Source organism: Eptatretus burgeri, chromosome 7 (assembly GCF_056783735.1).
Source record: "Eptatretus burgeri isolate ZD-2024b chromosome 7, Ebu_testis_v1, whole genome shotgun sequence".
Taxonomy (NCBI): Eukaryota; Metazoa; Chordata; class Myxini; order Myxiniformes; family Myxinidae; genus Eptatretus; species Eptatretus burgeri.
The window spans coordinates 41,873,876-41,901,458 of NC_140967.1; the positions used below are offsets into that span (position 1 = coordinate 41,873,876).

The following is a 27,583-nucleotide window of genomic DNA, read 5'->3' on the forward strand; positions in this document are numbered from 1 at the left end:
GTTCAGGGGCGAGTGGAGCGACCCTCGATTCCCACCAAATTCGAGCGCATTAAATTTAATCCCTTCGGAGAAATAAGATGGAGTTTCAAGGCGAGCGGGAGCCGGGGGTAGATATGGATTTAGAATGTGTAGAATCCATGACTCAGGATGAAATCCCCGAGCAGGAAATGCTGGTTGTGCAGGAGCAACCTCCCCCACAAACGAACCCGGAGCCCGAAATGGGCGCAGCGGCAGAGGCGATGTATGACACCCCCCCTCCCCACCTCCGTCAAATTCCCTCCCCAGCCCCCAGCGAATCCACGCCTGATGAGGGCGAAGCGGCTGCCACAGATCCACCGAACCTAAACCAGCTATTAATGAATTGGTTGGCAAATATGCAACAAGCGTTGGAAAGCAAAATGGATACAAATGTGCAACAGTTGAACAAAAAAAAATGGATGGAAACGCAAAGGAAATGAAGGAAGAAATGAAAGATGCGGGGTGAGATGCAGCGCGTGGGGCAATGCCTGCAGGCGGGCATAATGGTGGCGCCATGTGCTGGAGCGAACGAGCTGAGGGGGAGTGCAACGGCTGTCAGGCCCACAATGGAGGCGGGTGAGGAGAAAATAATTCGGGAGACGCGTTGGGCGAGGGTAGTGACAGAAAAGCAACAGTGACGGTGACACAGAGGGTAAAACTAAATGGGGTGACTGCGACGTGTGAGACGAGACACGAGGTGACGACGGAAAGAATAAAAGAAATAGTAGAGACTCGGGAGATAGAAAAAGTAGAGGAGGGACTACACAATAAAGACGGGGTGAAAGACGAGCACACACACGGAGGTAGTGGAGGATAATGGGGGCGAGCTCGCGGAACGTGTTGGGACCCGGTGCAAGCAGCCGGAGAGCCTCCTTCGGGAACGGAGGGAGATGCTATGCTCCCTAGAGGCGGATCACGACCAGGTGGGTCCGGTCGTGCTGAACGAGTATGAGGGGGCGAGTGCTGCGAAAGGGTGCACGTGCAGCTTGGGGGGTATAGAGGCCCCGGAAACCCTTGGGGTGGCACAAATCTCCAGTGTGGTTACGAGTGTGGTCCCAAGGTGTGTGTTTACAAGTGTGGCGAAATGTGTGCTGAAACGCGCGCAAAGCGTGGGTGAAAGGCGTTGTGTGAAAGGGACTGTGTGTGTGAGGAAAATGGTGTGCAAGGTTGCGAGTGAGCCGAGGTGTATGCTTCCCAGCACGCCGTGTGTGGATGAGGCACCGCGTGTGAACGTAACTATATATATATATATATATATATATATATATATATATATATATATATATATATATATATATATATATATATATATTGTTATCAATTTCTACCCGTCCGGCGTGCGATCGGTCACGTAATTCAAATCGCGACACGTCGTCCACCGGAACGGACAATTCAGTCGTGACCCTCTTGGAACTACCACCAAGGAGCTAGCCAGGGGTGGGGGTTTAACCTCACCACGATCGTGCCAATTGCCCACCCGCGAAGGATAGGGTTGCTCGCCAAATTCGACCTACCTAAGTACCTGCGCGAGTGGTCGACCGGGCGATCGTACCTCGCCGCTGGTCGACTTAGGACACGAACCGCTGAAGCAGCTCGTTCCGTGCTGCAGGGATAACCGAGCTGCAGGGATAACCGAACGGAGTTATCGTCGACATCGACAGTTCAGATTACTTATCGGGTGTTTCAACCCACTATCAATCCCTTACGTGATGCAAGATGGAACTTTCAAACAGAGGGAAGGACGCAACGAGGCGGGAAACAGTTCAACAAGCAAGCACTTTTATTTCACACACATGAACGTATGTACAGCCATGCAATCAATGCGGGAAAAGCAAAAAGGAAAATGCAACCAAAGCAAAAGCACTACTACCGACAATAATCATTTACAACACTTAAACAATTATACTTGTCGGGACTCGGCACCACATCATGCATTTAAAATAAACAGGAAAGACCTCCCCATAGGCAGGGAGGTAGATGGGGTCCGTGGACCAAATGTGCACGGAACCTGGAGGAGTGGCCAGGTCCACGAGACCGAAAAGGTCTTACCCGCGTCCTCATGACGCGATCGCAGGCAAGCCGCAATGTCCGCGCAGCTGCGCCCCGACTCCATGCCCCTGGCGTGGTCGTTGAGCCTTCTCTGGCGTGCTCCGCGCCAGCACGGTTGGGTCGGCACCACGGTTCGGGTGTGGAATAAACGGGGCCACCGGCACTATCTCAGCGCGGATGGGGGGGGGGAATTGTTGATGCTCAGGGACGAGCGAGGGGAATGGCTGGCTGGCTTGGTCGCTTGTGAGAGCAAAGGTGGGTCGATTCCAACGACGAGACGAGCCCAGCGACAAGACGAACCCAGCGACCAGCGACGAGACGACACCACACTACAACTCTGAAAACCTCGACGACGACCTCAGTCTTCACTCGACCCGCATGCGTCGCCTTGTGCTCGCGTCTTTATAGACCGGAGGAGGAGCCTGTATGCAGATTTTAGGATCAAAACGCGATTGGAGGCGGGGCCACGCCACCCTCTGTTCAGCCATTGGCGAGGCAAAAAGGGGTGTGAGCATCTTTTGATCCGAATTCCTTCCTGAGAGGAATTTCACATCCATCGTGCTTGGAGGCGGGGCCACGCCACCTGACGTTCAGCCATTGGTCGGGCAAAAAGGGGCATGAAGCCTTCCTGATCCGAATTTCTCCTTGAGAGGAACGCATTCGTACCCGCGGCTCGACATCAATTACCGAACGGGCCCTGGACAGCACGACGTTTGGTGTTGACTGGTGGTGTGGTCGATGGTTGCGGAAGGAGAAAGGCGCAGTTGGTGGGGGGTTTGCTGTGGTGGTTTGGTGGTTGGCGGGCGTCGTTTGGGAATGGCGATGAAGCGATGTTTGCGGGATGGAGTTGTGGAGGTAAAGAGGCAAAGGTAATGGTGTTTGAGTTGTTGGCGGCTTAATGGTCCAAAATAACAATCGAGAAAGAAAAATAACGACTCAAAGCTTCACAGCCCAGATGAATCACACATATTCCCTCTAAACAACAGGTGTTGTCCAACTACTCATGTATGAACTTATCGATATATCTCACCTGAGGACCCTTTATGGTGTATTGCGAATTTCCACAGCCGTAACACTACCCCCTCCCCTTTTTCAGACTCGTCCCGAGTCCTCAAATTCTCGTGTGCCATCATGTGTGGTTCTCCCCGAGTACGTTTTACCTTCAGATACCTGAGTGCGACATTCAGTGTATTCGTGTCCCCAAAATAAATAACCTACGGGTTGAGTAACTAACGAAACAAACCCACTCATACGGACGATTTAAACAAATTGCTGGCGCTAAGACATACATGCCGGGGCCGCAGTCATATTTACAGTACATCTTACCATAACCTGACAATTTTCACTACTCCATGGCCCAGGATCTATTAGTCCGGGAGCCAACCGATCAAAATTAAAAAAAAATTGCCCGGTCTGCTATAAAATTTTTGTGTTGATTTTCATAAAGAGACACCCTTTGAGTATATGAAAACCAATGTTGGCAATGGTGAAACTCTTGCGCAACAACACAGTCAACACTTATGCGAGCCCCCTCTGATAACAAAATGTTGGCAAAAGCGAAGATGTAGGATGGGGGTAGGGGTAATTCATATTGTCCTAAAATCATAACCACTAAACCTATATACACAAATGACCCCTCATATTAAAGAGGAGTTCATTTCCTATATCACAATTGGTGATTTAACCTACCTACAATTGACAAGGTTATATGTCAAACAACAAAAGATTTATGCAACTCAGAAATGCTTGACTATCAATGGGGTCAGGAACAAGAACATACTTTTACATGCCATGGTTTTAAGGAAGATAAAATTAGAAATGGATTAACACAATATTGTGACATGAAACATCCTCTTCAGAGGAAGAGTCACTCTCTGAAACAACTCCACCACATGAACCTCTCTGACGAAGGCATATGCATGTCACTCAGCAAGGCACAGCAGCCTTTTTGCATGAACATCGTTTCAGACATTTGGATAATTTGCACATGCAAGACACCGTTTTGTCTATGTTTGGCTTGGCTGGCTTAGACATGAGAATTGGGACCAGTTTTCCATTGATAAGGGTTCTGCCAAATGTTGTGGCTGGGGGAAGTGCTCGGTCACTGAGATGTGCACGTCTATACAGAAGCAATTGATACAATGCTCTTAAAACAAGGAAGTAAAACGCATCTTCTGTTGCTGGCAGTGACCTAAGGTCTAATTTTGAAGAGACAAACATATGCTGCCTGAGGGTATCCAAACAGCTGAACCCTTTTTGGCCATACAGAGCAGTCCAGTATACTCTGGCCTCATCAATGACACATTCTGTTGCTGCCATTTCACTATCTCTTCCAAAATCAACAAGGTGGGGAAGGTTTCCTATCAGTCCCAGAGAAACCTGTGCCGCTCTTCTTTTCACAGGAACACAGGCATCATCCCAACTGACTGGAAGAGGGGCCTTGTTGTCCCTCTCTGGAAAGGGAAGGGTGATCGCCAAGACTGCAACAACTACCGAGGGGTGACGCTGCTCTCAGTGCCGGGCAAGGTCTTTGCTCGGATAATTCTTGATAGGGTTCGCCACCATCTGCTTGAGCACCAGCGTCCAGAGCAGTCAGGCTTTACACCAAAGAGGTCAACGATTGACCGTATCCTTGCCCTTCGTGTCCTCACCGAACGCAGACGAGAGTTTCGGCAGGGGCTGCTTGCAGCCTATGTTGATCTCTGTAAAGCGTTCGATTCAGTGAATCGGGATGTCCTCTGGAGGATTCTTGGTCTTCGTGGGGTGCCACCAAAACTGATCGATCTGATGTCTGAACTCTACTCTGGTACTGAGAGTGCTGTGAAGTGTGGTGGTACCATCTCTGACTTATTTCCAGTTGTTACTGGAGTTCGTCAGGGATGTGTACTTGCCCCCACACTTTTCAGCACTTGTATGGACTGGATTTTAGGGAGGATGTCGGAGAGATCAAGTTGCGGTGCATCGTTTGGCAATGTCAAGATCTCGGACCTTGATTTTGCAGATGATGCAGTCATCTTTGCGGAGACTTTAGACATCCTCTTGGGGGCCCTCGAGGTGCTGAATGAGGAGTCGGAGCCGTTGGGATTACGGATTTCTTGGGTCAAAACTAAGATCCAGGCTTTCGGTGACATCTTGGATGCTGCTGTCCTGTCTGTGTCTGTTTGTGGTGAGGATGTTGAGGTCGTGGATAGATTCACTTACCTTGGCAGTGATATTCATGTCTCCGCAGGTTGTGAGCCGGAGGTCAATAGACGTCTGGGTCGGGCCTGGGGAGTCATGGATTCACTGGATCATGGGGTGTGGCGCTGCCGGTACCTGTGCGGGAGGACGAAAGTCCGAGTCTTCAGGTCCTTGGTACTTCCAGTCTTGCTCTATGGGTGCGAGACTTGGACTTTGACCAAGGATCTGAGACAGAGACTTAATTCCTTTGGTACCAGGTCTCTTCGAAGAATCCTTGGCTATCGCTGGTCGGATTTTGTGTCCAACGAGCGGTTGCTGAGAGAGACTCAGATGAGATTTGTTACCTGCATAGTCCGTGAGCGTCAGTTGCGGCTGTATGGACATGTGGCTCGTTTTCCTGACGCTGATCCTGCTCACCAGATTCTCTCAGCGAGGGAGTCTCATGAGTGGAGGAGGCCAGTGGGCCGACCACGTGCCTCATGGTTGCAGCAGGTTGACCATCATCTCAAGGAGATGGGGATGGGCCTGGCATCTGCCTGGGGGATGGCCAGATGGAGGCCCCTGGAGTACCGGCGGAAAGTGGACGCAGCGACGCGCTGTTCTGGCACATGCTCCCATACCTGACCTGACCTCTTCTTTTCCCCTTCTGAATGGGTAGCTCACTGTGTCACATCCACACAACACATATGTGCACAGAAGTGTAGTGCGACATCAAGAGGATTTTCTGGTACTTCTTGCTCAACACTTCTACCAGCTCATGAATAGGTAGGTATTGATTCTGCCGTTGTATCCAGAGTTCTTGCAATGTGTTCAAGCAGCAGAAGTGATATATACACAGCATAATTATGTCTGTATCTGTTGCATGCACAACAGCTCGATGGTGATCAAGATATTCCACACAATATGCAAGATGAGCAATAATCCTTGTGTCTGCCTCTTCATGTTCTTCACAAGGTAAGTCCAGAACTGAACTTGATGCTGATGTGATGGAAAGAGTGTGACCTTTGTTTTCCATCATACCACCAAGAATGATGGTCACTCCATCCGGAATAGCTTCAGGACTCTCACAAAGGGAAGTGCCAATGAAGTTCTGAAGATTTCCTTTATTTCTTGGATTCTTCATGAGTAAATTCCAGTCCGGAATTTCTAGACTCTTGGATGGTGAGAATTGTCTTGCCTGGTCTGTCTGGTTTCTCCTCTGCTGCTCATCACCCTTCAAAGTATGGGTATCATCAAAATCATACTGATCACCAATGATGTTGACACAGTTGCACATTTCAGGTTTCAACTGCAGGAGCTTGCGAAGATACAGCTGGGGAAGTTCACCAAATGTTTTCACACCCATTTTTTGGTATTTATTTACAAATGCCATTGTGTCTACCAGATAAACTGTGTATAGGTCACTCTGTGGTAATGATGGCAGCTGTAAAACAACATCCTGCTCAGCTTCAGCAATTAGCACTGCCACGAAATCAGACTTGTTGCCTTTGCGCATTACAAACCCCTGTGCTAAGCGTGGATCAACCTCAAACAGGGATGATGGGTAGTCTGTCCACTCATGGGAAAATGCAATCTGTCTTGTGACTGGGTCGGCATCTCGATAGAAACACAGCACACGTGTAGCTGCAGTCTCATCTTGATAGATCCTGATTAAACTCTGTTTCCTTGATGGGTTTGATTTCTTCTATGAGGAGAAAGTTACCAGCTTCAGTGGTTCAATCTTAATAGAGACCACCTCTTCTGCTTTCATAATGGCTTCCATGCCCTTAGCTTGAGCATGGACCAAGTCTTTTGAAGCATCCTTCTCACCAGTTGCTCTATTGAGCAGATCCACTTGGTTGTTACACTGGAATGGGTTTATCATCTGCTGGCATATCACTTTCTTGATCTCCTCAACATGCATATGTTCTTCTGTTGCCTGCTTATGTGTTTCTCCATGATGAGTAGATTCCTGTTGGCCTAGATTAGCCATAGACTTTATGTTCTCTGATACAGCTGTGAGAAATGGTGCTGTCTTCACATATTTATCTCGAGCAGCTGGTGCCTGAGATATGCCTTTGAACAGAGATGTCTTCCCTTCATTGTTGTATGTCTGCTCCAGGGCCATGTCACTCCAAACACCATTGAATTTTCCTTTGGAAGAGTGAACTGTGAAGTACCCAACCTGGATCCAGCAAACCTTAACCGAACTGTGTTCAATAGAGTAAGAGGATTTTGGGGGTAGGGGTAACTTTGGTTGACAAAAATGTTAATTTTCTCTTTAAAAATTGATAGAACTCACTCAAATTTGCTGTTTTAATTAGCCATGGATACCATGTTCATATCACATTAAGAGAAATTAGTATTCTAATGCAGCATCTGCCTATGATAAGAAAAGTTCTAAAGGCCATCTTCAAAAACGTTATTTTTAAGGCATTTTTCACAAAATTATGTACTTTTACGAGGTTTACTTCCACAAAGGCAATTTTTTTTTGTCATTTTACAATGCACTGATTGAATTCTTACATTTAGTTCACATTTATTTTTCATGAATGTGATTTTTTAATTTTTTTAGAAATTTTATTGACAATTGCTGTTTTATCAAATTTTTCAAATCTTCCTCAAACAAAAACGTCCGCCAAAATTTTTCGCAAGAGCTTATGAATTGCCAACATTGGTTTTCATGAACTGCAAACATATATCTAAACATCCTGGGGGTGTAAAATTTTATAGCAGAGGCTGTAAGGTCCAACCCTAAAACAGCCTCGTACACAGGTTGGCTCCCGGACTATATGGACTCTGCAAGAAAAACAACAGTCACAAGCAGGGGGCCAGGCTGCTTAAGCACAGTCCAAGGCCTCCCCCTTTTGAAATGAACGCAGTGAACTGGCAAACGTTGCACGGGCTGCCAGTGCAGTCCCGTGTTGCAGCTGCCTACAGGGCAGTCCTCGCGGCTTGTGCAATGATCCTGGCGCACATGGCAATGAACCAAAGGGGGGGGGGATGCAAAACAGAACGGGGCAAACGCAGAATCGAGGGCAGCAGGCATGGATGGCAAAGGTGGGCAGGTAAGGCATGGCAAAACAAGGCCGCCGCAGGCGAACACAGCCGGCAGTGAAGCTGACCGGCACAGGCCTTGCAGGAAAACAGCCAGCCGATGAAGTGGCCAGCACAGGCCTTGCAGCAAAAAAAGCCGGCAGACCATCGACCGGTACAGGCCTTGCAGTAACACAGCCAGACGATGAAGTGGGCCGGCACAGGCCTTGAAGTAACACAGCCAGCCGATGAAGTTGGCCAGCCTTTGCCTTTCAGTGGAGGTTGGTGGAGGGTGTGCGGTGGTGCTGGCCACTCAGAAGGCGGGCTCGGACCTACCTACTGTCTCCCTCCCAACCTATCGCCTTTGCCTATCTCTGTCCATACCCACCTCCTTAATTTGTAAAAACCCAATTTAGCTCCAAATTATTTTGTTTTTGTTTTTATTTTCACTTCCCTTCTATAAATCGTCCCCAAACCCCCTTTATCGCCCTTGTTCGGCTAACCTATCCTGTCTCCTAGACTACTCCCAACCCCTACGTTCCCTTCCCGGAGGGGAATAAGGGAGAGCTAGCATCCTGTGTCAAGGCCCAACAAAGTCTCAAGATGGCCTCCTCAGATTTCAGCGATCTCTAACCGAAAGTGGGTCCAGCGGCCCACAACGAGAGCGAAGGGATGGATGGTGCAGAGGGTACACTTCCTATCTTCCCTAACCATTAAATCTGAAAGTACCCCGGGGCTTTCAACAAGCGACTCGCTTAATCCATTGGTTCTATCAACCCAGATTCCCGTCACCTGTGTTGGTGTCCTCACAATTTTGGGCCATGCCCCCCAATTTTCCACCCGTGCCCTCACACTGTTTCGTGGCTGGGACGCGCGGCTCCCTTGGCAGGCACTCTGCCAATTCTCCTACGATGGCACCCCCGGGCACTACACTGCCTCCAAGCCTACCAGCTCCCTAAACACTGGGGAGTGCCCTCCATGGCGACTCCCCTGAAACGCTCACGTGGCAGGCTGGCTCCCTGGGCCCCTTTCCGAGGGTCACCCGTGCCCACGACACTGCCGACGCGGCCAATGGCACCCCGGGCCCCCCCATCATGCGGGCGCACCCGTGCCCACTACGTTATCCCGGCCCCCCCATGGGCCCTTGGCCTACCACGGCCGACTAGCCCGGTGCCCGGGGTACCCACTCAGCGATTCTCACCGTTCGTAGCCACGCTCCTGGCCGGTCAACAGGGCTCCTGCACCCCTCCAAACGGGTATCGAGCCTACTTTCCCACCAACAGCAAAACGACCTCCATTTTGTCAATTTCACTAACCCAGCTAATTCACTCTACACTGACCCCGGGGTCCCTTGGGCGGGAATCACTCCTCCCCCCAATCACTCATCGCACCATGCATTCCCCATTCGCTCCATTCATACAGACCCACTGGCCTCACTCACTCAACAAGTACACTTTCGCTCTTCAACTCACATTCCATCGCTGATCTCAGCCATCCTTCTGACTACATCCCCTAACTACCTCGTGCTCCCACGTCGTCCCTTACACGACAGCACGTTCCTTTTAACACTACGCAGCTAAGCTACATCCCCTCTACACATCCACAGTTTGTCACTGTCCTCAAAATAATTCCATACGCCATCCTAAATCTCACTAAAATCTCTCTAACTAATCCATTCCACGGCTCCATGAGAACTTACCCCTGGCCCATGAAGCCGGTTTAGCTATCACTAACCCTTCCCCCTAACTAGTTCCATCCTGTGCCCAGGCCAGAGGGGTCTTCCACCCTCTGCCCAGGAATCCTGTTCACCCAAAGCAAAGCTTGCTTTTTTTTTTTTAAATTGCGCAGCACCAGCACGGCAACTCGCAACCTTTGCTCTTTTACGTGACGTCATGGCAGCTGTTCACACACCTCGTCCCTCTTGGACGGTACCATCCGGCAGGGATTCACCCTCCAGCCGGATTCCAACCCTACGTGCAGCCATGACGTCACTCTGCGCACTAAAAGCAAACCTTGCGTTTCGAGTGGTTCCCCACGCGAACACATGTGCTCTACCCGTTGGAGCTTAACACAAGCTCGCGTGGAGAACCCATATGGACCAAATCCGTAATCCTGCCTAACCTTTGTCTGTCCACGGGATCGGCAACGTCCACCGCTGGCGTTTACGGACCGGGTTTCACTCCCGCAAGCGCGCACGTGGCGGCCTCGTGCGAAGCACGGCCCGAACCTCGCGCTCGCTGTTGGGTGAACCCGGCGCGGTCCCCGAAATAGCTACGGCCGCTACCCGGCCCTTGTCTCTCTGTCGCCGTCGTCTCCGTCGCACTCTCGCGCTCAAGCTCCCTCGTGCCACGAGGCTCACGCACCTCGAGATGGCATTCACACAGGGAGACGCGGCTGCATGTTCGCGCATGCCCACAGTCATCTCCCTCACATACCGCTCTCTCACACACATGGTCTCTCTTGCACTCGGCCGTTCACTCACGCTAACCATACCACTTACACACGCGGTGTCTCACTCATACACGGGCTTCCACTCACACCAGCACACTTGCAACCACATCACTCACACCAGGACAATCACACTAGGGATTAGTGCCACCACAAGAGGTCCCGGGGCCTCTATACCCCCCAAGCTCCTCGTGCACCTGTCTACAGCACTCGCCCCCTCAACTCCGCAAAGCACGACCGGCCCCACCTGGTCGTGACCAGCTTCAAGGGAGCACGGCATCTCCCTCCGTTCCCGAAGGAGGCTATCCGGCTGCTTCTCACACTGGGTCTCCACACGTTCTGCCAGCTCACCCCCATTATCCTCCACTAACTTCGTGTGTGTGTGTGTGTGTGCTCGTTTTTAACCCCGTCTTTATCGTGCAGTCTCTCCTCTACTTTTTCTATCTCCCGTGTCTCTATACATTTTATTTCTGTTGCCTCTTCGTGTCTATTTAATTCAGTCTCGACTCGGTCTATCTCCAGTGTCTCTGGCAATACTTCCTCTTCCTTTGTCGTTTGTTATTTCCATCGTCTCCATTTTTATTTGCGTCTCCTTTATCAGAGTTTGCCCTAATTGTTCTGTCATCCGACGAGTGGTGTCAATCAAGTCCTGCACCACTAACATTACTCCTTGTGGTGCTTTCACACATCCCACCTTATTGCGTTGTTCTACTTCCTGGCTCCTTTTGAGTCATTCCTCCCCACGGAACTTTGAGTTGTTCATTCTCTTTCCGGAGTTTTTCAATCTCAGTGGACGCCAATTCTGCTTCCTCCTCGAGTTGGTTAACTTCAACCTCGTTTAGTTGATGTTTTCTCTCCCACTGTTCCTCCTGCTCTTCATTTTCCAATCTCATTGTTTCTTTCAATTGGCTCATTTCCTTCCTGCGTTTCATTCGCTGTTCTCTCACTACTCTTCCTTGTTTCCTCTCCTGTCCTTCCTTCTCCAGTTTCATGGTTTGCTTCATTTGGTTAATTTCCCCTTTGTGTTTCATTCGCTGTTCTTTGTCTATCTCCTCGCACTCCAGCCTTGCCTTTTCTTCCAATTGGTCAACCTCGGCTTCATGTCTTTTTGTTTTCTATCCCATTGTTCCTCTCGTTCTTCCCTCTCCAATCTCATTGTCTCCTTCAATTGACCGATTTCTCCTTCCTGCTTCATTCCTTGCTCCTTCACTTTCTCCTCGTACTTCAACCTATTTTTTTTCCTTTTGTCGTTCAGTTTCAAATTCATACTCTTTCAGTTTTTTATTCCACTGTCTTTCCTGTTCCTCATTCTGCAATCTCGTTATTTCCTTCAATTGACGGATTTCTTTCTCCTGTCTCATTCCCTGTTCTTTGGGTTTTCTATTCCACTGTCTTTTTTGTTCCTCATTCTTTAATCTGGCCTTCGCTTCCAGCTGTTCGATCTGTACAGTGTGGTTCCTTAACGTTTCATTCTCTGCTGTCGTTCTTTCTTCTTTCACCATCCTCAACTCGTTTTGGTGTTTCTGTAACTCGGCTTTCTTTTCCAATTCCTTTCTCATCTCCGAACACTCCGACTTCTAATTGTTCAATCTGCTCAGTGTGGTCCCTTAACGTTTCACTCTCTGTCTCCGTTCTTTCCTCTTTCAACACTCTCAGTTCGTTTTGTAATCCCCTCTCTTTGGTTTCGTGTTCCAGTATCTCATAAACTTTTTCCCATTTTTCCTCCCACTCTTCATCCCTTTCCTTGCACATCTTATCCCTTTTCCTGCTCATCTCATCATACTCCAACTTTGCTTTTTTCCTTTGTTGTTCCTGATATTTCTGTTCTCTTTTTACCTTCTCTTCTAGTTTTCCCTGCCATCTCTTATTTCTTTCTATTGTTCTTTCCAGGCTTTCTTTGTCCTGATTGCCTGATCTTACCTCTTTCTTTAGTTGCTCTACTTCCAAATTGCATTTCCGTTTTTGCTCTTCTAACTTTTTCTTCCATTCTTCCTCCAATTGTTTCTGAAGCCCGACAATGTCCGCATGCTTCGCCTGCCATGACCACGTGGTTTGACTCGGTGGCTGAAAACTCGCCTCGTGTCGCGCCATTCGTTGCGCTAAAAATAGCTGCCTGCTCATGCCTCGTGCCACGCTGAAGTGCGGCCGCCATCTTGCGACTCCGTTTGCCGGCAAAGTTCGTGCTCAGAATATGAGGGTGAGCTCCCACACTGATTAAAATTACAAGAGGTACCATCCCGGGCCATGGATTCTATATTACTACACATATACATTTCTACCCCCAGCACCCGCTCGCTTTGAAATGCCATCTTATTTCTCCTAAGGGATTAAATTTGGCTCACTCGTAATTTAATGGAACACGGAGGGTCGCTCCACTCACCCTTGATCCGGTTCCGTATATTTAGTTGGAGACCGAGGTGGATTCGAATCCCACACTCCTGTACACCAATGTTACGAATTTCGGCCCGTCCAGCATGCGACCGGCCACGTAACTCTAATCGCGACACATCGCCCACCGGAACGGACAATTCAGTCGTGACCCTCTTGGAACTACCACCAAGGAGCTAGCCAGGGGTGGGGGTTTAACCTCACCACGATCGTGCCAATTGCCCACCCGCGAAGGATAGGGTTGCTCGCCAAATTCGACCTACCTAAGTACCTGCGCGAGTGGTCGACCGGGCGATCGTACCTCGCCGCTGGTCGACTTAGGACACGAACCGCTGAAGCGGCTCGTTCCGTGCTGCAGGGATAACCGAGCGGAGTTATCGTCGACCTCGACGGTTCAGATTACTTATCGGGTGTTTCAACCCACTATAAATCCCTTACGTGATGCAAGATGGAACTTTCAAACAGAGGAAAGGACACAACGAGACTGGAAACAGTTCAACAAGCAAGCACTTTTATTTCACACACATGCACATATGTACAGCCATGCAATAAATGCGGGAAAAGCAAAAAGGAAAATGCAACCAAAGCAAAAGCACTTCTACCAACTATAATTATTGAATTATTAACTGAAACAATTATATTTGTCGGGACTCGGCGCCACATCAGGCATTCAAAATAAACAGGAAAGACCTCCCCATAGGCAGGGAGGTAGACGGGGTCCGTGGACCAAATGTGCGCGGAACCTGGAGGAGCGGCCAGGTCCACGAGACCGAAAAGGTCTTACCCGCGTCCTCGTGACGCGATGGCGGGCAAGCCGCAATGTCCGCGCAGCTGCGCCCCTGGCATGGTCGGTGAGCCCTCTCCGGCGTGCTCCGTGCCAGCACGGTTGGGTCGGCACCATTGTTAGGGTGGGGAATAAACAGGGCCACCGGCACTATCTCAGCGCAGATGGGGGGGGGGGAATTGTTGATGCTCAGGGTCGAGCGAGGGGAATGGCTGGCTGGCTTGGTCGCTTGTGAGAGCGAAGGTGGGTCGATTCCAACGACGAGACGAGCCCAGCGACGAGACGACACCACACTACAACTCTGACAACCTCGACGACGACCTCAGTCTTCACTCGACCCGTGTGCGTCACCTTGTGCTTGCGTCTTTATAGACCGGAGGAGGAGCCTGTATGCAGATTCTAGGATCAAAACGCGATTGGAGGCGGGGCCACGCCACCCTCTGTTCAGCCCTTGGCGTGGCAAAAAGGGGCGTGAGCCTCTTTTGATCCGAATTCCGTCCTGAGAGGAATTCACATCCATCGCGCTTGGAGGCGGGGCCACGCCACCTGACGTTCAGCCATTGGTCGGGCAAAAAGGGGCGTGAAGCCTTCCTGATCCGAATTTCTCCGAGAGGAACGAATTCGTACCTGCGGCTCGACGCGTTCGGCATCAATTACCGAATGGGCCCTGGACAGCACGACGTTTGGTGTTGACTGGTGGTGTGGTCGATGGTTGTGTTAGGAGAAAGGCGCAGGTGGTGGGGGGTTTGATGTGGTGGTTTGGTGGTTGGCAGGCATAGTTTGGGAATGGCGGTGAAGCGATGTTTGCGGGATGGAGTTGTGGAGTTAAAGAGGCAAAGGTGGTGGTGTTTGAGTTGTTGGCGGCTTAATGGTCCAAAATAACAATAGAGAAAGAAAAATGGCTCACTCAAAGCGTCGCAGCCTGGATGAATCACACATATTCCCTCTAAACAACAGGTGTGGGCTAACTACACATGAACTTCTCGATATATCTCACCTGAGGACCCCTCATGGTGTATTGCGAATTTCCACAGCCGTAACAATATATATATATATATATATATATATATATATATATATATATATATATATATATATATATATATATATATATATATATATATATATATATATATACACATATATATAAATATATATTGTTACGTTTGAGGGTGGGTATGCATTCAAAGGGTAATTAGGATGTTTAATTAGGTATGCCATGCTGTTCGAGTTTACCAGGATCTCGATGTAATAAGTAGTAATTCAGTGGTGATAAGTTGTCTAGTAAATGTTCATTTCTTCAAGGGGGGAGATGATAATTCTCACGTAATTAGATAGGGACACGGGATAGGGTAAGTGTGTCTGCGTCAACCCCTTTTGGTATTCTCTGAAGACTGGCCGTGACGTCACAGGACAGTACAGCGGATGGCTCCGCCCCGTGATCACGATTGTCAGAAGGCGACGGCAGTGGGCCAATAAACGGCTCGATTGGAGGTGACGAGGGCAGAAGGATAAAAAGGCTCTGTTTGGGAAGAAGAAGAAGATTAAAACCAGAACGCTCGTGTGTTTTTTGGTGTGGAACCTGTGGCGGCAGAGAGCGTCCTGGTTGCTGTGCTGAGTCGACCGTGCTCTTGATCGTGCCTGGGAGCCTTGCCGAGCCTCGTTCCTCACCTCGGTTGGCTCTGGGGTTCTGCTGATTCGGAGTGCGGGGTCGGGCGGCGGGTGGACCTGCCTCCCTCACCTGCTCGCGGCTTGGCGCCGGAGCTGGTTCCCTGGCGGCTGTGGGCGGACTTGGGCCAGGACTAGGAGATCGACAGCACCACGGTTTCTCCTGCCCCCCCCCCCCCCTGGTGAGAGCAAGGCTGGATCGTCCGACGCTGATCCAGGGACAGTTGCGTCCACACCACGGTCCAGCCTGACCACCAGAGATAGCTACGTTGTGTGTGTGTGTGTGTGTGTGTGTGTGTGTGTGTGTGTGTGTGTGTGTGTGTGTGTGTGTGTGTGTGTGTGTGTGTGTGTGTGTGTGTGTGTGTGTGTGTGTGTGTGTGTGTGTGTGTGTGTGTGTGTGTGTGTGTGTGTGTCTGCTTGGCGCCTTAGAGGGTTTGAGAATTGTATATTCATTGGAATTGTCTGTTTTTTCCCCACGCCCGATCCCACACCATCCCGTCGAATCGCCCCGGATCCCTCTTCTTGCCAAGTCTTGTTATTTCTGGTAATTATAAAAAAGGAATAAACATCATCAACTCAGTGAAAAGTGACTCGTGCCACCTTCCTCGTCCCGTTTGCGGTAGAGCGATTAGAACCGCCATGTTTGGGTTACAAACAAATAAATCGCCTCCATCGTTTCGGCTCATTCTACGTTGGCGGGACTGTTCAAGTCCCGTGGACGTCACAAAAAATATATATATATATATTATATACATATATACATATACATATATACATATATATATATATATATATATACATATATACACATATACATACATATACATACACATATATATACATACACATATATATACATACACATATATATATATATATATATATATATATATATATATATATATATATATATATATATATATACATACACATACACATATATACATATACATATACATACACATATATACATATACATACACATATATACATACACATATACATATATATATATATATATATATATACATACACATATACATATATATATATATATATATATATATATATATATATATATATACATACACATATATATATATATACATACACATACACATACACATATATATATATATATACATATACATATACATATACATATACATATACATATACATATACATATACATATACATATACATATACACACACACATACACATATATATGTATATATATATATATATATATATATATATATATATATATATATATATATATATATATATATATATATATATATATATATATATATATATATATATATATATATATATATATATATATATATATATATATATATATATATATATATATATATATATATATATATATATATATATATATATATATGAGCCTGGTGTTGGCGCAGTGGTTCGGACAGCGGCTTGGGATCCAAAAGGTCCTGAGTTCAAGCCCCGTTGGGCCACTGAATTAATACACCAGGGGGTTGACTCAGCCTGTCATCCTTCCGAGGTCGGCGAAGTGAGTACCAGTGTACACTCCGGTTAAAATAGGTGTACCATTTCCCTGTGTCGTAAGAGGCGACCAGGGTTGCGTCAGGAAGGGCATCCGGCATAAAAAAAACATGTGCCAAATCACGATGCGGATCATACAGATGATCTGCTGTGGCGAACCCTAACGGGGGCAGCCGAAGGAAGAAGATATATATATATATATTGTTGTGGTTGACCAAATTCGCAAACCACCATTCAGGTCCCTTAGGTGAGATATCTCTGTAAGTACATGTGTAGTTAGGCCCAAACCCGTTGTCTAGAGGGAATAAATGTCATTCATGAGGGCTGCGACTCTTCAGGATAGCCGTTTTTCTTTTACTATCTTTATTTTGGACCAACCGCCATTATTACCACCACCAACCACGTCTCAACAGCCATCACAACAACAACCACCAACCACAACGCCGCTTCACCACAACCGCCACGACCTTTACCGTCACAACTCGCCACCATCGCATCACCGTCATCTCGCGCCACTCGTGGGCACCGATGCTGGACTCGTGTAGAGCGCGCACCGAGCAGCGTGTTCAAAAGCATCGCGGACTTTCCGCAGAAAAACGGATCAAAAACGACTCACGCCCACTTTTGTTCCGTCCAATCGGTGAGCGAGGGGCGATTTGGCCCCGCCTCCAGGGCGTTGGAGGGCGGTCGCTATATGCAAATTCATGGATCAAAAAGCATTCACGCCCACTTTTCCTCGGGCCAATGGGGAGCCAGCAAGAGAGGTGAAAGGTCGGAGGCAGAGGGTCAAAGATGAAGGAGCGAGGCCACGGGGGATATAAGGGGCCGCGTTCGTCAGTCGAGGCAGTTCAGTTGGCAGGAGGAAGAGTTGAGTTCGCAGGAGGAAGAGTTGAGTTGGAAGCGGAGGAAGAGTTCAGTGCAGTTGGGAGTTCGCAGTTGGGAGTTCGCGGAGTCGGAGTGAAGAGGACGGAGCTGTGGAGAGGCGGCGGCGGCGAAGGCGGTTGAGGGGGTGCTCGCGTCGGATTCGAGGAACTGCGGAGGGAAAGGCCGGCGGCGCGACCGAGGTCGTGGTGGAGACGCTCGTCGCGGGACCCAAGATTTTTGTGAAATCCTCCTTTCCCCGAGCATCAGCAACCCCCTCCTGTTTCCCCCCGCGCTGAGATAGTGCGACAAAAGGGGGCCCCCTTCCCACCCCCTACCAGACTGTCCGCGAGGCCCGCGGAGTTGAGGCACCACCGCCGCTCCGCGTCTCATCATCAGACGGGTAGGCCCGACACGGTCTCGGCCCCAGGCCCGCCTACCCCCTCATCCTGGAGGGTGGTTCTCTTTTCTTTTGCTTTGGGAATATGTGTTGTCGGCGCCGTCTGTGAAGTAAAATTGTATAAGTGTTGCCGTGTGCTCGCGTAGTCGGTATTAGATCTGCATTGTTCCATGTGCTTTTGGTGGAATTGTATATGTGTGCTTTCCGTTCATCGCGAAATAAATGTGCTTATTATTGAACTGTTTTCCCGCTTCGCTTCGTCATTTCTTTCATTGAATCCCCATCTTGCTTCACGTAAAGGGTTGGTCGTGGGCTAAGACGCCCGATAATTAATCGAACCGTCGAGGCCGACGAATAACACCGCTCGGTTATCCCGATAGTACGGAACGGGTCGCTTAAGTGGCCCGTGTCCGAAGTCGACCTGCGGCGAGGTGCGATCGCCCGGTCTACCCTCCGTGTGGGTACTTAGGTAGGTCGAATTTGGCGAGCAACCCTATCCCACGCGGGGGCCGATTGGCTCGATCGCGGTGAGACCGAAAGGTCCACCCATGACTGGTTCCAGGCGTTAGTCCGAGAGGGTCACGACTGGATTGTCCGTCCGGTGGGCGACGTGCCGCGATTCGAGTTACGTGGCCGTTCGCACGCCGGCGGGCGCGAATCCGCGACAATATATATATATATATATATATATATATATATATATATATATATATATATATATATATATATATATATATATATATATATATCGGGCGTATAAAAAAAAGTGTGGTAGATAAAAACATTAGAAAGGAAAAAATAACTTGGACCAAAAAAATTTAACATTGTCACGCTCACGCGTCACGCCGGGGGTATCGCTATAGCTCTCTGTTCTTCGAACAGGCGAGCTAAAAAGGAGAAAGAATTTTTTTTTAAAGACCCCCCCCTTCAAGTGAAACCCCCCAAATCAAAAATCGATGCTCAACTCCACTCATTTCTTCACACCTATGGAACTGTCGCGGTCCTTCACCTCGAGACTGGATAGCATCTGTTCTCGTCAAACGTAATCGGTGTTTTCCCTCGAATGGAAGCAGGACCGAAAGGGGTGGAGCTTTGAGAGTGAGTGATGAGAGGTTTGGGGCGTGGCTTCATGTGAAGGACGCTCTCACTGTTTTTCTTGTTTGCAATATTTGGAGTGTGAATAAAGTTTTTATACACTCGATCTGCAAGTTCCATCGCCAATGAACCAACTTCCATATTCTCTTCAATCCCATTCTTCCTTCCAAGTATTCAAGACAGCTGTTCACCACCATCTCAGATAATCATCCCCCAACCAAAACAATGATTTTTTAGCTCGCCTGTTCGAAGAACAAAGAGCTATAGCGATACCCCCGGCGTGAAAATGTTAAAGTTTTTGGTGCAAGTTATTTTTTCCTTTGTAATGTTTTTATCTACCACACTATATATATATATATATATATATATATATATATATATATATATATATATATATATATATATATATATATATATATATATATATATATATATATATATATATATATATATATAGATAGATAGATAGATATCGGGGCGTATAATGTGATACCTGTCGTCTGTCTGTCCGTCCATCCGTTCCTGTCCACACTCTAACTCACAAATTTTTGAACTTTTACGTTTCATATTTGGTACATAGGTACAGACTGTGGAGACGGTGTGTCGTGACATACGTTTGTCATCTAAAGTGGTTGCCATGGCAACCAGGATGCTTTTTTTTCCATGTAGTAGCACAATTCTGAATATACTATTACTGGCCGGGGGGTCAGCCGCCAACCGACCGCTCTTCACGGAGCCGCAAGTCGAGTCGGCCCGACCGATCGCCAGGAATATAGATCGCCGCCCGGATAACTCCGAGCGACGGGTCATTGTACAATAACCGAAATACGCCAATCGGCAGATCACATGGGGTAGAGTCGATTGCCAATCTTCAATGTACCTAAATACCCACGTGATCCAACTACCGGGGTATTCCACCCTCGACGGAACTCGTACGGAACAAACTGCCGAGGCGAGCTTGTCCGTGCGCGATTCCGAGTGGCGTAATCGCCGAGAACCGTCGGTCCAAATGTCCCCCTATTACGGCAAACCAACGGCTTTCTAACTCCCAATACACGAAATGTTCAGTCAATGAGGGAATGGACGCAACGAGCAGGTTTACATTCACACAAGGACATTTATTATAATAAAACACGTATGCAATTAAATAAGGCAAAACACGTATGCAATTATACAAACAACAAAAGCACGACAAAAGAACTACAACCGTCTACTTATTATGTCCGGTCATTTACACTTAACAGCAGTTCCTACTTATTAGACGGGCCCACGGACACACGCACGCACGCACGCACACACAAGAAACGGTGGCTGAGGCCTTTAATCACGGGCTCCAGCTCGGAGGACAGGTGAGCTGAAACTCAGAGCTTGACTCGAACCTTTCCACCTCGTGTGGTCTTCAACTTGTCCGGACCCGGGCTCCAGCGAAAGCGAGCTGGATCCAATCGCCGCGATCCTTCCCCAGCTCCCGCGAATCCTCCCGCGCCGGTGAGACGAGGCGCCGATCCCTTCCTGTCGATCGTCGCTTCCCCGAGGATCCAACTCCAAGAAGAGGCCGATGCGTCGCACCAAGCCGGGAAACAAAATGGAGAACAAAAAGCTCCACGAACCAATAAGGAGAGGAAGAAGCCTCCACTCACAGCTCGAGCCAAACAACTGGCTCAAGTTCCTTCCAAAACAAAGCAGCAGCCGAAGCTCACTGAGCCAGCCAAAGCAAAAAGCTTCCGAAGGCCTCAAGTCAAGCAAGCCAAGCAGGACCCGATGGCCTGCTGAACGACTGCTCTCTCCGAAGCAAAAAGCTTACTCCTCCCACGGGACTCAGCACACGAACTCTGCACACGGGACTCAGAACAGGACTCTTCACGAACTCTGCCACGGGACTCCCACGAACTCAGCCCCACCAAGGGACTCCCACACGAACAAAGAAAAAATGTCCTCTTTATCCTTTGCACCCCCTCCCCCACACCCGACGTGACTCATGCCCTCGTGATCCACCCCCTGCTCAATCACGGGTGGGAGGGAGTTGTTGACGACACCGCAGGGTTCTTCTTCCTCTTCGCAGAAGAGGGGGAGGGACGTCTCCATTGTTCGCTCCCTAACTATTAAATCGATCCGCAGTGCATCTAATCGATTTCAAAACGTTTAAACAATGGAAGGTGAGCTATCTAGGGAACATGCACTTATTGACATAGCTGACTAAGGGAACCTGTATGTTGTGTGCAATTGAATTCCAAATTCGTAACAATACCTTCTTGTTCGGGCGGATATTGTGCTCACTTGCGCTCTTGTTACTGATTACAACATACAAAATACATATATTGCTTTAAAATTATTTGGATCAGACTTCACTGCAATGCTTTATAAAAAAATATTAATTATTAGATGAGTCTTTTAAAAACGATAAATGTATAAACAGGCGAGCATTGGGTGGCTTTGACACCAACTCTGGTTTTTCTGTACTCGTTAAACCAACCCTCATGTTGTGGATCGATGCCCCCCACCAAAATATGATTCTGTATTAATTTTGTCCAGCCCCTGCATTCTCCCCTACCCATCGTTACCCATATCCTGTCTCAATTTATTTTCTTCCTCGGCGCTGATGTTGGAATTTCCCCCCTTCTCTTTCTGCTGTTCCTTTTGTTATGTTAAACCTGGTGTTGGCTTAATGGGTAAGATGGCTGGCTTAAGATCTTAGGATCTTGAGTTTGAGCCCGTCGGCCGTTGAATTGACACCAGGTGGGGTTGACAGCCTGTCATTCTTCCGAGGTCAGCAAAATGAGTACCAGTATACTGGTAATAGAAAGCACTGCATCAGTGGCACAGCCACACCCCTAGAAAATGATACAACCAACAGCCAGAGGCTGCACACAATAACTAACTTTTATGTTGCATTCTGATCCATTCTGTGTTCCATCTCTTCCATGAGCCCCTTCTCTGTATACAAAAAACAAAAAGAGGAATAAGATCTCCGGACCCAAATGGCAACGATCCAAAAATTTCAAAGCAATTGGCAGTAAGATGAATGCTTTTTTTGTTCATTTGCTCCACAGCAAGTTGCGAGAAAACTCAACAATCTGTCCGTTGGCAGCACAATGTACACAATTGTGTATGATCTATATAATGCTGCAATGTCAAATAGTACACAGTCAATCTGCATGACAGCAGCGTTCATTTGTGTGCAATGCACGTATGAATCCAAAATTGTCATGTCCGACAGGCTGGTGCAGAGGGAGCACACTTGCCTCCGAGCCGTCTCGCCTGGTTTCGATTCCCGACCCAACGATACGTTGTCGGATTGATGCTTCACATGCAGGGTGTGCATCATAAAGTACACCGTTCTTCAGATGGAAATAAAACTCGGGTGTCCCATTTACTAGCATTAATTAGTGTAAGTTAAAAGATCATACAGGGTTATTTGCAAAGATCTGTGGGTTATTGCTAACACCCTGACTAGATGTGGAGGCAGACAGATTTGTCAGTGTTAGTCAACAAATATTTACAAAATTTATTAATGTGTGACTGTAACAATTATTTTGCTCAAAACCATTCAATCAATAGTTGATGAAAGTCTGCCATGTAATTGCCTTTGACCAAAGACAAATGCAAGACTTTTTTTTGCTCCTCTGCATTCAGTTTCAGTTGGTGTCAATTCCGAACCCCCAAAATGCCCTCGACAACTGCATCACACACATGCTACCTTCTAGTGGGAAATAAAAACATGCCTTCCATCAACATTTATTGTTTACTGCAAATAATGTAGCATCAGTAATAAATATTAAAACCTTACTTTTCAATCAAACACGCATTATATCTCCATCTCTCTCATTTAAGACTTTGCATTTTTCTGAAATTCTTGCACCAAAATCTTCGAAACCTTCAAAAAGTATTTCATTTCCATCTTCTCCAAGAGTCATAAAGTCAATCTATGCCCCAATGTGCAAAAATTGCAAATCTACAAATTCCATTTTGCTCTCATTGATTTAAGATACACAATTCATATTTCTCCAAGTTGGTCCTCACCTCTCCATCATAACCTACCTAAGTTTTTCTTTTTAGTTTTGAGCCAAACTCCAGACTACAAGCTTGAGACCATACAAAGCCAACAATTCATGAGACTCGATTACCATCATACAAGCTCATGCTTCATGAGCAGCCAACTTCCTGGGCATTGGGGTCGAGTTAAGCCTCACCCATAGCATAGGGGAAGGCTTATTGCTGTTGTAGGGTTTGTTTCTACAATTAGCACCCCCAACTTTTATGGTGTACCAGAGTTTCTCAGACCCCTAAGGGTACTGAACAACCATTTAGAAAATCATTATATACACGTACAGTGGCCTGCAAAAGTATTCACCCCCAACAAAAAAAGTCACATTTAGATGAATTATGTGGAAACAATTTTCCCAAATGAACGTTTTTATTCATAACTGAAGAGATCAAGGTAAACACTGTTATAGGTGAAGGAGGTTACATGTCAGGAATACCTGCAAAAATAATGTACCAATCAAAATTCACTGGTTGTAAAAGTATTCAGCCCCTTCGGTCAGTACTTGTTGGAAGGATCTTTTGCAACAATGACTGCTATGAGTCTTTTGGGGTAGATCTCTACCAGCTTTGCACAGTGAGATGGTGAAATGTTTTCCCATTCTTCACGTGAAAATTAAACTTAGAAAATTAAACCGACAAATGTTTGCACCTTAAAACTCTTCAGATAAGTGGGGGAGCTTAATTTTTAAGTTAAACCACTGATTACATGTCGGTGAAACCTATTACACTTATTTTATAACCTTTCAAACAAATAATTTTCTCCTGAAGTGATTTAGAGTTAATTGGGAAAAGTGTTTGAATACTTTTGCGACTGAGAATCATCTGATTTTCCTTGTCAAGTCTAACTTATACACATTTTATCTGCATGGTTTAGCTTTATCACTTTGGAGTAGTTTGTGAAGACTATACATCAAGCTTGATGTGAAAGAATCATGAAATAAACTCAGATGGCATCAAAATGTGAAAACTTTGGAGGGGTTGAATACTTTTGTGGACTACTGAATATTTTTACCACCGCCACTGAAGGTGGATGGAGGTTATGTTTTCACCCGTCTGTCTGTTTGTTTGTTTGTTTGTGAACAAAAGATCTCAAGAAGTTGTGAATGGATTTGGACGAAATTTGGTGGAGAGCTTGGGTACGAGACACCGACCAAACAATTAGATTTTGGTGCCGTTTATCTTTGAGCAGGATGTCTCAAAAAGTTATGGATGGATTCGGACAAAACTTTCTGGACAGGTTAGGTGTGTGCAAAGGACAAATTGAATAATTTCGGTGAGGATACAGATCCAGATCAAATAATCTTAAATTTTTTTTTTTTAAAGCAATTCTTCACAACTGAGAGATAGGGCCAAAAATGATATATAGTACAATATCTCAAAACGTTGTGGATGGGTTATGTCAAAACTTGGTGGATGAGTTCGGTAGGTGACAAGAACAAGCCTATTAGATTTTGGTTAAGGTCCGGATGCAGATCCAGCCCATCAGTAGGATACAAAATGTTAACTCTTCAACCTAGTGAAGGTATCCGCTCGAGCGTGTGCCGTTCTAGTTTAACATGCAATTGAATGTCTGCTTCCTCTGGCTGGTTTAAACTAACCATTGCTTCAACCGATCTACCGAATTGTTTGTTTGGATGGGAATAAGTGAGGTTTAAAAAAAAAGGAGGCATCAACAGTAGTCGAGAGAATGGAGGAGCATTCTCTCAACTGTTGTTGGATCTCAATTATGAGAGCTTACCCTTAAGCCATTGCAAAGTGCTGCCCAGAGATGGATGACAATATCTTGTGGTAATTATATATATATATATATATATATATATATATATATATATATATATATATATATATATATATATATATATATATATATATATATATATATATATATATATATATATATATATATATATATATATATATATATATATATATATATATATATATATATATATATATATATATATATATATATATATATATATATATATATATATATCCACCATCTCGTTGCAAATCATTTGCCTGTGACTCTTGTACATGTACTATATAGCTTTGGCATTTTCATACACATGTTCAATACTGTGACAGACCCAAAATTTGTAGTTGTTGTTGTTTTATTTTATTTTTTTCTTTGCCACTTTTAGAAAACATTTACACAATTACTCCAAACACTTGTGTGACTATTTCAACCCCCCCTCCCCCACCAAATAGTTACAGACATACTATAATGGAATCAGGAGATTCACCACTGCTAAAGAAAATGTGATATTGGCTGAAAATTAAAAAGAAATGACCAGCATCTGCACAGTGTTTCACTTGTACAGGGCCATTCCTTCATGGTTGGTTGGAAGTTGGTTGACTCCACTTCCTGCATGAACGTGTGTATTAGGGTGCAAAAATAAAAGCATGAATATTCATGCTCCCTGGGTGTGCCTTTGTTCCATTTGACAGTGGAAACATACATACCAAATATGAATCAGATTGAAGGATGTTTAGGGGTTCCTCAAGTTGGCACAATATTGTTGAAATTTGCCAAACTGTAACTGACAACTTGCCGTCGAATATGCACAACGCAGTACACTTCACAATTCATATGGTTGTTTGATATTTTCATTGGAATTTACATACCTTCCTTTTTCAGATTGTGTCATGGCAACTGCAAGCACCACAATGAGTTCTTTGTCAGTATGGTTGGTTGGCAAACCTACAGCAGATATTCACTGTGCTGGCTTGCCAACTAACGGAGCAGTTCTGTGCAATTTCTTATACCACCACACGGAGCATGGAAGTACTATTAAGGAAAGTGCAAAGCGGACCATTGAGACTGTTTTGGAACTTTGGGAAAAGGCCCGGATTCCCATCCAGCCACTGGACAAATGTCAGGAAAGGGTGATGAAGCTTTACCATCTATATCAAGAGCTGAAAAAGAATCGTCAAAAACCACAGCAGTCATATAGGATGAAAGAAGAGTTTTTCCAAGGAGACCTAGATGAGCTTTTTGACATTGCAGTGCAAAATGCCCTCTCCATAATGGACATAATTGTGCCAACTTGAGGAACCCCTAAATATCATGGAATTTTGTTCATTTTTGACCTATAAGTTCTTATGGGGTATTGGAACAAAGGCAAAATCAGGGAGCAGCAAAAATCAAACTTTCATTTTTTTTGGAACACTCGAGTGTGTATCCACAAACACATGCAATAGATAAGCTTTCATCTATGCCAAGAGGCCATTTCTAAAAAATTTTATCTGAAAGGAACAGAAATATAGAAGGTAACAAAACCCACTATTATTGTTACAATTATTTGCATCACAAATATATTTTATTGGAGAACCACTTCAGCCCGTCAAGTCTGGCATTTCACTCAGGCTGACTGGCTGGGTCTCCAAGCAGCCATCAAACTTCTAGACCGGTTTCCCATCGCTACTTTCTCCAACTTCAACTCATCCTGGGAATTCTTTCAAAGAAACTTGCTCTCCTTCATGTACAGATTTAAACCCCTCTCGTCATCAGTTGTCCGACCCTTCCTCCCGCCTTTGGTTCACTGAAGCTTGTGGAGAGGCAGTTGTCCTGAAACAACTTACCTTTGCCTCATGGAAAGCAAACCCAACTGAGGGTAATCTCAATTCCTTCCATAAAGCTCAGAACAAGTGTGTCTACCCCTCAGGAGAGCCAGAAAACAACATCTTTCTAATCTCAAGTCTGAACTCTCAAACCTCTCCACCTCCTCCAAATCCTGGTGGTGTCGAATCAAATCTATTTCGGGTACATGTTTCTCAAATGGCCGCACTGCTTATACCGCACGTGAAAAGGCTGAATGCCTAAACTCGGTATTTAGATCGAAATCTTGTCCAAAACCCATCACTTTCTGTACCCACCTTACCCAGTCACACCCAGCTGTCAATGTGTCCTTTTCTTCTGACAAAGTGGAGAGCTTGCTGTCAAACCTCGAATCAGATTCTGCAACCAGTCCAGACGACATCAGCCCACGTGTCCTAAAAACCTGCTCCTCTGCTCCAGCTCACCCTCTCTCTGTCCTATTCACCCTCTCATTTGCTCATGGTCATCTGCCATCTGCTTGGAAATCAGCAA

General features: G+C 46.4%; 1 protein-coding gene across 9 annotated transcripts in view; it reads right to left on the bottom strand.

The window, feature by feature from the left end:
• Positions 1-27,583, bottom strand: part of LOC147023106 (tight junction-associated protein 1-like) — a 51,899-nt gene that overhangs the window by 13,064 nt on the left and 11,252 nt on the right. For 3 of the 9 annotated variants that reach the window (XM_085888160.1, XM_085888159.1, XM_085888157.1), the window contains one exon: positions 22,326-22,380. The exons of the other annotated variants lie outside the window; for them this stretch is intronic. In XM_085888160.1, the coding sequence (XP_085744286.1) occupies positions 22,326-22,380 (55 nt within the window). The remainder of the gene's footprint in view (positions 1-22,325; positions 22,381-27,583) is intronic. 9 annotated transcript variants of the gene reach the window in all.